The sequence below is a fragment of the Coptis chinensis genome, chromosome 2 (genome assembly GCF_015680905.1).
Source record: "Coptis chinensis isolate HL-2020 chromosome 2, ASM1568090v1, whole genome shotgun sequence".
Taxonomy (NCBI): domain Eukaryota; kingdom Viridiplantae; phylum Streptophyta; class Magnoliopsida; order Ranunculales; family Ranunculaceae; genus Coptis; species Coptis chinensis.
In genome coordinates this window covers 94501043-94514134 of record NC_141457.1, presented here as the reverse complement: position 1 = coordinate 94514134, position 13092 = coordinate 94501043, and the positions used below count along the sequence as shown (strand labels likewise).

The 13092-nt window shown below is 38.9% G+C and overlaps 2 protein-coding genes across 2 annotated transcripts; one reads left to right on the top strand and one right to left on the bottom strand.

Moving 5' to 3' along the window:
- The first annotated feature begins 1274 nt into the window (after positions 1–1274).
- LOC147519176 (ethylene-responsive transcription factor RAP2-12-like) lies at positions 1275–3169 on the top strand. The gene is made up of 3 exons (XM_086590856.1): positions 1275–1672; positions 1915–2832; positions 2941–3169. The coding sequence occupies exons 1-2, from the start codon at positions 1408–1410 to the stop codon at positions 2784–2786; spliced, it is 1137 nt and encodes a 378-aa protein (XP_086446982.1). The 5' UTR covers positions 1275–1407; the 3' UTR covers positions 2787–2832; positions 2941–3169.
- Positions 3170–4086: 917 nt separating this feature from the next.
- Positions 4087–9442, bottom strand: LOC147519175 (uncharacterized). The gene is given in 13 exon segments (XM_086590854.1): positions 4087–4274; positions 4377–4435; positions 4572–4630; positions 4752–4853; positions 5028–5087; positions 5184–5225; positions 5587–5646; positions 6469–6579; positions 6702–6764; positions 7449–7520; positions 8474–8742; positions 8744–8765; positions 8767–9442. Coding segments are annotated over 12 exon segments (1431 nt in total). The 5' UTR covers positions 9321–9442; the 3' UTR covers positions 4087–4274; positions 4377–4418.
- Positions 9443–13092: the final 3650 nt, after the last annotated feature.

Below are 13092 nucleotides of genomic sequence, written 5' to 3'. Positions count from 1 at the left end.
ATATTCATTCTATACATTAGTGTGTAGTGAAAAGATGTAAAATCTAATGGCATGTATGTGAAGGTGTAATTTTACACCCATTAGAGATGTAAATTCCAAGTTATATATTGTTTTTTCCTTTTTCATTTCTCATTTAACCATAAATCGCTTCTCTTCTAAAATATGACAATCTTAAGTTCAAAATCAGAGATGTTGTACTATATACACTAATGGACTAAGGCTGAGTCTAATGGCCTGCCACTCTCTATCTCTATCCCTCCAAAAAACAGTGTTATACGGATAGAGAGTAGGTTTTGTTGAATCAATAGTGTGAACAATCCTACGCCACTTGAACTGGCGTGGTTTGAAACCCAAGTTTTTTTCAACGCCATTTCGACTAGCGCGGAATGAAAACCAAAAAAAAAAAAAATTGAAACCATTCGGCGCCTCTTCAAATGGCGTAGAATAGAAACCCAAATTTTGCAAAAGACAAAACTGCCCCTGCGCCCTCTTCAACATAACTAGCAAAAGATGATACATCCGTAATAAAATAGAAATAGTATGGGTAATGTAGTAATTCGTTGTTCTCATAATTAGTATGTGGTTTGGTGGGGACATTTCGTAAACCACTCCACTTCAAATCGTGTCGTATGAAATTATATTTTACATTTCACACCACTTCAAGTGGTGCCGTTTGGATTTTTACAAACCACGTCATTTCAACTCGTATGGAATGCACTCTTCATTCCTCAATCATACTCTCTATACATAAAGAGTTATATATAAATAAGAAGAGAAAACCACCACAACTCCCACCGATTTTAAGGGAATGCAGAGCCATTGCACCCAGCCTAATGTATCATAGATATATTTGCCTATGGTTGATCAAATCTTCCACACTCCAAGTCACCAAAGGCGATCAGTCAAAATTCAAAAATAGGTGAAATCGCACTTTGTAGGGATGAAGCTATGTTAGTAGGTAATAATAATGCTCGATCTGTCCATATATAGGGTATAAGAATTTGAATGAATTTAACTTTTTTTATTTATCACGTGGAACAATACAAGAAGTGATTTACCCAAGAATCTTCTCCAAGCTACCAAAAATATTGACCATTGTTACTCATTAAAAGATTATTAGTACGCGATAACAGTGATTTAACAATATAATAGAACGAATGGACAAACCAAGCCTTAATAATCACATCCAAAAATAACTAGGAGTGAAATAAAGTTAAATGAAGGGGCGATATGGTAAATTTATACATTTAAAAACAAAAAAAAAAGGACAAAGTATCTGTCTTATTAGTGTCATCGGTCAGTGTCCTTTCTTTTCTTTTCTTTGTTTCTGTGCTCATTCATTCACCTAAGGCCTTATTATAAACCCAACCAAATATTTTTCACAATCATCTTCTTCAGAAAATAAACATGTGTGGTGGAGCAATTATATCTGATTTCATACCAACCAGTCGATCTCGTCGACTCACTGCTGATTACTTATGGCCTCCTCAACTCAACAAACCAAATAAGTCTACTACTACTACTTCATACTCCAAACCAAAACGTTCTGAGTTTATTCATCATGTTGATGGTTATGATTTCGAGGCTGATTTTCAAGGATTTAAGGATGGCTCTGATACTGATGAGGATCACTTTTTTAACAACCCCTTTTCCTTTAATCCCAAATCTCAGGGTAATCTTCATTTTATATACTAAGATTGCTTTCTTTTGCTATTATGTGATCTGGGTAACTGGAAAGAATGAAACTTTTCTGTTTTGCTTCAATTTTATATCAATTTTCAGATTATAATTTTCAAATATTGCAATTGTTTAAAAAAAAGATACTGTTCTGATCTTAATTCATTGTTATGGGCTAGCAGTTTGTTTTGTAAGAAGGAAGGGTGTTTGGTATATGAATTTGTTTTGATTTTGCAGATACATCTGCTACTGTTAAAAGTGTGGAATTCAATGGACCTGCTGACAAGTCCGCAAAGAGGAAAAGGAAGAATCAGTACAGAGGTATCCGACAGCGTCCATGGGGGAAATGGGCAGCAGAGATCAGGGACCCCAGGAAGGGTGTTAGGGTGTGGCTTGGGACCTTCAACACTGCTGAAGAAGCTGCAAGAGCTTATGATGCTGAGGCACGCAGGATCCGTGGAAACAAAGCTAAGGTTAATTTCCCTGAACACAAGAATTCCCCCGCTCGCGCTGTGAAAGCAAATCCACAGAAAGCACTGCCTACAGCCAACCACACCTTGGAGAGGCCAGTGTTTAATCAGGATTTTAGTTTGATGAACTACTCGAGTGATGACTCTCTTGGGTTTGTGGAAGAGAAACCCCTACTTATGGGGTCAGAGTTTTTCGTTTCAATGAAAGATCAAACTTTTACTCCTTCTGATGGAGGCACGTTGTGTTTTACTTCGGATCAAGGGAGCAACTCTCTCAATTGTTCCGACTTTGGATGGGGAAACCAGGAACCTAAGACTCCGGAAACAACATCTGTCCTCTCAACTGTTATAGAAAGTAATGAGCATGCTGAATTCATGGAAGATGCTAACCCAAGTAAGAAACAAAAGACCAATTCTGAGATTCCCATGCCAGTTGAGGGAAATACAGCCAAGAATCTTTGTGAAGAGCTATCTGCTTTTGAGTCTCAGATGAAGTTTCTTCAAATCCCATATCTTGAGGGAAGCTGGGATGGTTCAATGGATAGCCTATTCAGTGGGGATGCTACTCTGAATGGTGGGAGCTCACTGGATCTTTGGAGCTTCGAAGATTTACCCCAGATGGTTGGGGGTATCTTCTGAAGAGTCTCCTGCTTGCAGTCTCCGTGTGTAAATAAGAAGACTTCATGTTAGTAAATTTTACCTACTGAATCCTTTTGCTAAATGTCACTGTGTTCAGTATGTTAGTTATGCTGTATTGAGAATTGTCTCTCCTTTCCTATGTTTTTGTTGGCAGCCTTGCAGGTATCTGGTTAAATGGTTATGGAGATGGATATCAACGAGGAGATATAAGCCTCAGCCATGGATGACGAGTTCTAATCTGTTTAAATTTTATGAGAGCAGTACATAGATGCCGTTTTTTGCTTTCCAGTAATTTCAGGACTTTAAGTTTATGTGGGAATGTTATGTATGGATTACGAATGCTTCATGTGATATGAGATACTGATGATTTCTGACTCTGTTAATTATATTAGTACGTGAACTATTTAGTATGTAGAGCCTTATCTCATGCCAATGTGGTTGATTTGACTTGAGGAGCCCATGTTCGATGCTTTAAGTATACATAGCGAATTTGCAACCTCTCCTGCTTTTCCCTCGTTATTCTCTTTTGAGCAAGCACGTCTGTGATCCGGTAAAGAAACAGGCAAACAACCGCCTAATTTGTTACTCATTCAGTGTCAGATCAACCAATTGAGTAAGACTCTCTAGGGATTTATCTAGAAGTTAACCAAACGCAATGAGAGTTTGTGAAATATGCATATATTCCAAACTCATTTACCAAAAAGCAGACAACTCTCTTCCCTTTTCGTCATAGTTAGACAGAGTTCAACCTGAGTGAAGTAAAACAGTGCATTTCTGAGCCCACCCTGCACTCCTGCAGGATATCCTTAACTGCATGCTCGAGCAAGTCATCACGTAGGGTAATTGAGCTTTAACTTCTCTGCGCACCAACTCAACTGGCTGACTATGGTCCTGGGCTCCTTGCTTACCCGGTTCATTCCAAGCATTTTTTTTTTCTCTTTCCCAGATCAAGTTAAAAATAGAGACTGCTTAGAAAGTGAGCTTGTTATCCCAGGTCTGAGTTCACTTTATGAACTAAAGACTGCGTCTTGATAAGAAGTGAGCACCTATGTTATGAATAACTGACCCTTTGCATAATTAAGAATAAAGAAACTCGATGCATTCTCATAACTCAGAAGTCCTTTGTTGCAAATCCATGGCAACAACTTTTTCCACCCTTGGAGTAGGTAGGGAGAAAAACACAGAAGAAAATATCCTCTAGACGCTCATTGTCCCAGCATATTCGCCAAGGATCAGTTTTAAGGCGTAGATTGATATCCCATACATAAAACAGGAGACCCAGACCGATCTCTTGCAACTAGAAAATGTGCAACAGCATAAAGTCCCTCAGAACAAAATAGAAGATATAGTAATTCAGAAAAGCGTCTAAGCAAAAATGTTTCCTTCCATTATGTACGAAGGCTCAAACAATGCTCTAATAAAGCTTTCTTCCTGTCCGTTTTGGCTTCTTCCTGGCTAGGATCCAGTGTGTTTACATTTTGTGGTAATCTACATTAAAACAAACACCAGAAGTAGTCAATAGTGAAATCACCAAGTCTCTGGCTATAGTTAGTCATTCTTCAAGTCTATCTACTCTTTGTAGGATCTAACCTTTGGGCATAGTTTGGCTTTTGCCAGTCCACGATCCAACTATTAAGCTTTGTAATAATCTGAAGATAAAAGGAAAAATAAAAATAAAAACTTGTCAAAATAACAAAGCCTAGCACATACGCGGGTTATTCTTGAGCACGAGGCATTTGTGTGTACTGTGAGTAATTAATTCAATGATCTAATGCAGGGTCTAACCTTTCGGCATGGCTCTGGATTTCACTTGTCGAGATCTGAAGTTCATGTTCTGTGGGAACCTGTAGTAAAACAAATACCAGAATCAGTCAAATAGCAAAGCCTGGCACAACACGAGGGTCATCTTTCCGTATAGGCATTTACAAGTATTTGTCTCGTTGTTTGTTAAGAAGCTGATCCTACCTAGCTTGTTGAAAGTCGAAAGTCTCTTCAGCTCCGGTTAGTGTGAAGGCAGGACTCTGGCTTCCACTTGTCCGGAGTCCTATATTAATGATATGTGGTAACCTGTAATGATATAAATAATGAATCCGTTTAAACAACTAATACATCTTAGCACATTATTATGACCATTCAAGGACGTAGAGGACTAGAGGCATATGTAAGTATTGTCTCAATGTTTGCCAGATATAACTAAAACTTGTCGAGATTTCCATAATCCTATTTGGTGCAAGGTCTAACCTTCGGGCAAAGCTCTGGCTTCCGCCTGTCAAGGATCCAAAGTTTGTGTTCCGTGCAAAGCTGTAGTAAAACATTAATCGAGGGAATAGCAAAGCCTAGCAAAGCTGTAGTAAAACATTATTCGAGGGAATAGAAAGCTTCAGTGTGGGGTCTAACCTCTGGGTATGACTTTGGCCTTGGACTGTGTTCATATCGAACCTGCAGTAAAACAAAGACAAGAATTAGACAAATACTGAAGACTAGACAAATGTGACCATAGTCCTTGACAAGACATTTGTACGTATTCCTCCTTCACTGTTTGCCAATTAGGACTCTAACTACAGTCTGTTGAAAATATAACAAATATTTGAGCACAGCTTTGGAGGACTTTATGTGGAAACCTATAGTTCAACAAATACCAGAACTAGTCAAAATATCAAAGCCCGGTACAGCATGAGCACTGTCCTGGACGAATAGGCATTTTAAAGTATTGTATCGTTGTTATAGTCTAAGGCGTCGGCTATAGTCTGCTGAAAGTAAAAAGTTTCTTCAACTAACTCTGTCTAGTGCGGGATCTAACCTGTCCCCACCTCTCCGCCCTCCTCCTGTCTGGAGTTCGAAGTTTGTGTTTTGTGGTAACCTGTTGTCAAACAAGTACCAAAATTAGAAGAAATATCAAGCAAAGTAAAATATGGCCGACCATCTTTGATGTAAAGGCATTTGTAAGTACAGTCTTGCTGTTTGTTAAGGCGCATTCTATCGTCTAAAAGTATTAACTTTTTTCAGTTCTATTAAGTGCAGTCTTGCCTTTGGGCATGGCTTTTGCTTCCGCCTCTCCTGAGTAAGTTTGTGTACCTCGGTAATGTCCACTAGTAAAACAAATACCAAAACTAAACAAAGTAGCAAACTCTAGTATAATTCGAGGATCATCTCTGACGTTCTGGCATTTGTAGGTATTTTCTCGCTGTTTGGTAAGTGTTGACTATAGGCTGCCGAGAATTGAAGTTTTCTTTAAGTTTATTAAGTATAGGCCTAACCTTTCCTTACCAAGCCAAAATAGCATTAATAGGATCGTCCAAGATGCACAGGCCAGCTATCCAGTAGTACTTGTCTTTAGAAAAAAAAAAAAAAAAAAAAAAAAAAAACTTCTATGGAAACTAACTCATATTCTCACTGACATTGTCTACCATATGTTTACCAAGGCCTCTAAAAATAGTCTCTAAATATATATAGACTTAGAAACAAGCCTTGATGTTTTTCTAAGTCTATGTAGTGCAAGGTCTAATATTTGATAGAATTGGCATGCGCCTCTTCAGAGTCGGAAGTTTGTGGCATCGGTAACTCTAGTAAAAAAAAAATCAGAACTATTCAAAGTATCAAAGCCAGTACGATATGAGAATCGTCCTTGACGAATAGGCATTTGTAAGTATTGTCTCATTGTTTGCTAAAGCGCTGACTATACCTTTGCTGAAAGTGAAAATTTTCTTCAACTCTGTCCAGTGCGGGGTTTAACCTTTGGGCGTGCCTCTGGATTCCACCTGTCCGGAGTCCGAAGTTTGTAGTTTGTAGTAACCTGTAGTAAAACAAATTCCAGAATTACAAAACAAGCATTGAAAATATGGTGTCACTTTGTGCTAAGGCGCTAACAATAGTCTGTTGAATGTCTAAACTCTTTTTAAGTTTGTAGGGTCTAACATTGGGTTATTGCTTTGGCTTCTGCCTGTCCAGAATCTTAAGTTTGCATTCTGTATATCCCTCCTGTAGTAAGACAATTACCAGAATTAGTCAAAATAACAAAACATAGTACAATCTGAGGATCATCCTTGGTGTCTAGGCAATTGTAACTTGCAAGTATGATTTCATTTGCTAAGGCATTGAATTTATATAGTCTTCCGAGAGTTAAAGCTTCCTCAAGTCTTGTCATTAAGTGTAGGCTTTACCTTTGGGAATGGCTCTGGTTTTCGCATGTCCAGAGCCGAATTTTTTGTTTTTGCAGTAACAAACCAAATATCAGTGTTAGTCAAAACAGCAAAGCCTAACAAGCACATAAAAAAGAAGCGCCGTTGATGTACACCCTGATCTGTCCAGAGTCGCACATTTTGTTTTAGTGATCTGTCATTAGTAATACTCATTGCGAAAAAGCTTTTCCAAAAACTATTTCATATTCTCACTGAGTTAATCTAGTAGTTGTTTTTCAAAACAATGAGTGGTGACTCAGAGTTTTCTCTTTAAAGGATAATGATCTGAGTGTCATTTTAAATTCTGTGTCTGTGGTGTCCCAAGTGGATTGTAATATCTTAATTGAACTCAACTCAAATTTGAATATATGTCAACTACTAGAACTTACTAACTCAGTAGTTTACACGTATATCAGTAGCAGATCACGTTAGGTAAATGTGATTAGTGATGTTGAAGTAGAAGAAAATGATCAACGATTGATACCTAAGGCAGGAGATGTGTTGTTTGTCCCTGTCAAATGGAGATCCACAGACGTAACAGAAAGAAAGCCCACACCTGCGACCCAATGTATAGAGCAGGAGAAGAGAAACATTAGAATCACACTGTAAAACCAGTTAATCGTACGTTTGCTAACTGAATGACAGCGAAAAAAAGTATGACGCTAGGTAAGGTTCCTAGCTGGATCACATACTATAAGCAGGGTATTCCATAACACGACCACCACACGAGTGATTGTACACTTGGTCATTCCAACTGACATGCAATTTAGAAATCACGAAGGGATGAGGAAGGAGCGAGCACACATCAACTTACATAATCATTTGAATTAGTTCACTAAACTCACAAATAATCAGGTCACATCAGCCACTTCTAGGTCCATATCTTTTTACATTTGGCAACAAATTACCAGTACACACAAAAGCTAGCAAACTATTTAAATTTAGGTTGTACGAAAAAAATAACATCCTAATTTGCTCAGTGTACCTTGAAAATCTTTAAAGAAAAAGAAATGATACAGAGTCCAAATTTTGGTCCCTGGCTTGAGAGAATAGATAATGTAGGAATCAACAGTCCAAACATCGACTAATCGATATAAGCGTGTTCTATACCTCTAGAGTCGTAGTGGCCATATCAAGATAGAATAGGCAAACCATCACCATACATAGTACTCGCAACCCTCTTTCCCTTTTCACAATATGCACTTCAAAAATCAGAAACCCATTTGAACAAAAGAATCTTAAATGGGATTATCTGTGACAGGAAGCTATATGGACCGTTTGAATACAAGGTTGTGACTCATATCTCCATATATTCCATGAAAGATAGATTTCAAAAAAGCGTCTACTAAAGTCTTCTCTCAAGCCCTCGTTATAATAAGCAAAGAAATTCCACCAGTAATTGGACATGTAAAAGAATTAGCATTCATTTTTTGATGAAACATGTATTAGGCACATTATTCTCAAATGTAAATTCAACACATGTAATATGTACAAATTTAGATGACATACCTGCATCTCATTACATTGCAACCCGTGGATCTCTCCACAAAGAAGTTGCACTTAGGACACCTCTGCCAGTTACTCTCCTTAGCAAGCTGCATCAACATGATATCTTCTTTTCCACTTTCACCACCCCCTTTCAATTTCTGAAATTCTTCACAACCAATTCCATAATGCCAAGGTACCTTACATTGGGCGCAGAACATTCTTCGGCAATGTGGACACTCGGACTCTTTAACAGCCATCCCTCCATCATTAATCAAGAGAGCCGAGCAGTCCTCGAAAAGGACAGTAAAACTTATGCACCAAGGATCAATGACTCACATAGAGCATTACCCCACCTATCATACACTTCTTTTGGTAAAATTGATCGACAGAATTCAAGTTCTAGCACTCCCGAGCAATTTGATTCAGGGCACTTGATCGTAATAACATTGTCTTGAATCTTCGACCCCACATACTTTGCCATGCAGTCAGAACAGTAGGAGTGTGTGCAACCGTTTATGCTAAAAGACTGGTCTTGAGACTTGGTATCAACGCATATTTCACAGGTAAACGTAGTATCTTTGAAGTTAGATGATTCCCCAGTATCAGTTACAGAAGGATACCTGAAGGGTTTCTTTCTAATTGGTTGAACGTTTATCTCTTGTACTTCACCATCATCTTCTTCTTCCAGTGAAAGATCAATAACTCGCTTGGATTTTCCATGGAGGGGCGCCTTGCCTCTGTCTTGTTTGTAATTTTCCACTGAGATTGCATCCTTCTTGTTGTTTCCTCTGGATGTAATGGGAATGAAGAGAAGATCATCGTTTTCAAGATCAACTACTTCAGTGAAACCAACACTTCCATCCCTCATCTCTTACCTCTCTTTCTTTGTGTTCTTACTTGAACGTACTACTGTAGTTGATCGCTTTCTCTTATCGGCGTTTGTTATTTGTAGAAAACATATGAAGATTCATGAAACGTAAAAGGTAATAATAAGAGTCCATGACTTTTCAACTACTTGTAAACCAAGCCAAATTTGTAAGTAGCTAGTGGCTTATTACGGGATACGGCACAAGCCTTGGGAGGTCGGGCGGGCCCAAGGTCGATCTGTCTCTACTTCCCTGTCTCCCTCTGCACCTTCACAAGGTAGAAGGGCGATTTTAGGAGCTAAGGAAAAATGTTCTCAACTATTACACACACAGACCAATACTTGATAGGATTGTAACCTTAATCAGTTGGACGACCTAGATCAGATTAGTACACATCTTAAGTAATTTGTTAACCTGAATCCAACTTTTTTTTTTGTTTCCTGTTAGTCAATAAAATTGCCATAGCTAGTTCACACTTCAGAGTTCAGACTCATATTCTTATATTTGGATCCTTAACTCCGTGAGTTTGTCCAAATAAAAGCTAGTTATTAATCTGTTTTTGGCATATCCTTCAAACTAAATCGTTGATATCTAATCCAACTTACAGGACTTGTGTTTTAATTTGATTCATAGTAAGAAGTCAACGAACACCTGTGATAACAACACTTTCCCAGTGCAACACTAACACCGTCTGCATAAGTGCATAAGCGTATCTGCATTGAAAGAGCAAATGAGGGAATGCAGGTAAACCAACCCACCACTCATCCTAGATTCCATGTTTTCCAACCGCCATATTAACTGGGCACAATGGTTTCCTCCCTAGTTCTTAAAACAACGAATTTATAGCTTTACAAATGAGGCAAACGCTTGTGGACACTTTGCGTGGGGTATGAGAGGAAACCTTGGAGATTACAATGCTATTTTTTATATGCAAAGACTGCTTTCTGGGCGAGGTAACCGATGAAGATAGCCTAAAGTTTTTGTATGTTCATAGTTATTCATGTTCACTGCAGGGAGTATTCCTCCCAGAGAGAGAGAGAGAGCCTGGTTACTTCTAAAATAACCAAATAGTTCGCAAGTAGTACACCTATGACCTATCCAAAGTCCAAACTAGAAATGAGAATGTTCAAAATGTACAGTTATTTCCGTAGAATCTAAAGTATAAATGTCACTAGGAGAGTAGGAGTAACTCCAAGAAAACAATTATCTCATCATTTGCTAAGGCTATGAAAAATGATCTAATGTCCTCCAGAAACATTCAAGCCAGACGGCGTCCCAACTTTCTGAGCACTAATGTAGCTTCTGGCTCTCAAGAGTATATCTTGTAGTCTCTGTGGTACCCTGTAGAAAAACAAATACCACACTTAGATGTAGAGCAGAGTACGTGGTTGGTGAAGGTTTCTAATGGGAGGAGCCAGGAGGTTTTCACTTAAGGTTAGATGCTTAGTCTGTTGCATAAGTTGCTTACCTTATGAATGATTTCCAGATCATTGTGGGGATCCTACTATTCAATAAGCAGAAGAATTCAGTACGAGGTATACATGTTCATAAAAAAAAAAGTACGAGGCATTATTTACTGTGCTCTGAAGATTTTGAGCCCTGAAATAGCAACAACAATAAAGTCATTAAGTTAGCAAAACTTTAAATATATCCACCACATATAGTGACTTCACTTGGACATCATTTGTAATTCTCTCAATTATCACACACACAAAAGACAGATACGAACTAAATTGTAAATATATCATGGTCGATGAAAAAGATAAATGATAAATACCTAATTTTTGTGCAACTGCATATGTTGCTGTTCTGAAGGCTATCTCCACACTTATAACAGAAAGTTAATTTATCCAAGAAAAAAAAACACAGAAAGTTAATCCACACCTGTGCCCACATTTAGAAAAGAGGGGGGTTTATGTTTCCCAACTAAAATATAGAGGATAATGAACTCAATAAGGGTCATAAGTGGTCCGCGTAATAAAGATAGGTAACTTCATTAATCATCTGAATTTCACCAGAAATTAAGAAACATCGCATCAGCTGTATATTCCCAAGTTTGTATATTTTGTTAAGGATAAACGCTACACATAGCATCCATTATATTTTGCATTTCTTATCAACTAGTTTTAAATTACACAATATATATACCAAGCTATTTGCGGGGATTTGTCTGAAATCAAACCACCTTATTGCCTTACCTTGCCTTGGATGAAAGAAGATATTAGCGTCAGAATACTAGAAAATACCTGTAGATGAGATTTTATTGAGATGGAATGGCTTGAGATTGCCATCCGATATACTATCCTGTCCCATTTAAATTGTCAGTAGAGCCCTTCAAATCTGTTTCAAGGTCTAGGCAAGTTACTCCTTGTTTCAACCCCAATTGAATGGGACAAATAGGATGGTAGACGCCTTGCCATCCAGAAAGGCACTACCTATACTTAACTACTTTCTTGTGATGATTTTGTAGCTTTTGAAGAAGCTCCAGTTTTAATCTCTACTGTTGTATCTCTACTTCTATTTCTATCTTGGTCACTGGTTCAAAACTCAGGCAGTGACATGGTCTGCGCTTGTGTATTTTCTTTCGTACATGTATGTTCATGTTATATTAATCTCACAACACATTTAATTTTACTTAAAATAGTTGGCAAAGTCCCGGAAAAAGGTATATATACAACTTTGAATTGCATACCTGCATCTCATATGATTGCAACCCTCAGACCTCCCCACATAAAAGTTGCACTGGGGACACCTCTGCCATTTTCTCCTCTTAGCAAGCTTCATCATCATTGTAGGGGAGTGATATTCCCTATCCAGCACGCGCTTAGCATGGTGGAACTACTGCACCGACCTATGATATCAGGTCGCATCCACGAGCCAACATCGCCACAAGGCGGTCGCAACATCACGCCGAACTACACCGGTGCAAATGACCACGGACTCCATATCCATAAGCAATCATGGTGAAAGGAGTACTTGCACTAATCCCGATCGATCAGCATCGACCGCCGCAAGCTACTTGCCCGTGACCGCCACTCCTCATCATCACGCGGACCTATGTAGATATTTCTCCGCGTGCTCCCATGATCCACACCCCACGTTGGTGACATCCTTTACACGCGTGGAGGTGAGGATACACTCTCAATCTCTATAAATACCACTCCTATGAACTCGCCCGGACTGATTTCTACTCGACCCCAAGACCCGAGTAAGATCGTGAGGCGATTCGGCTCCCAAAACCGAACTTCGGTCTCACCCATCCATCCATATCGGTCCCCCGTGAGACCGTTTGTAAGGGAATATCACATCACACCTTTTTACATTGGCGAGTGCGTGGTCACCGATTACTTGAGAAACCAAACCACCTTCACACTAATCGAAAACCAAAATCAAAACAAAAGATTCTCAAGCCCACGAAGCATGGCAAGCCTCAAGCTCAATTCCACACTTTGGCAAGCCAGCTAGGAACAATGAATGAACAAATTGCCCAACTCAGGCAAGAAAACGTCACATTACGTACACAAGTTGATACACAAAGCCCACTAGCTGGCACCGCAGAAGACGACGTCATCAACGTCAGTCAACAGATCACCGAGCTAAACCAAAGGCTCGACAAGAATGCGGTCAAGAAGGATTCCACCATGATAGTGCGAGAAAATGAAAACCTATCGCGATCTCCATTTTGCGAAGTACTTCACAAGGTCTCCCTCCGGACTTTGTCCAACCACGGTTCCCACTATATGACGGTCGACATGCCCAAGCCAACATATAGCA

What these genes read in the sequence shown, in the direction of transcription:
- LOC147519176 (XM_086590856.1), top strand. Translation starts at nt 1,408, where the DNA reads ATGTGTGGTGGAGCAATTATATCTGATTTCATACCAACCAGTCGATCT. An exon ending in CTTTAATCCCAAATCTCAGG is followed by an intron (nt 1,673 to 1,914) that starts GTAATCTTCATT and finishes TTGATTTTGCAG; the next exon opens with ATACATCTGCTACTGTTAAA.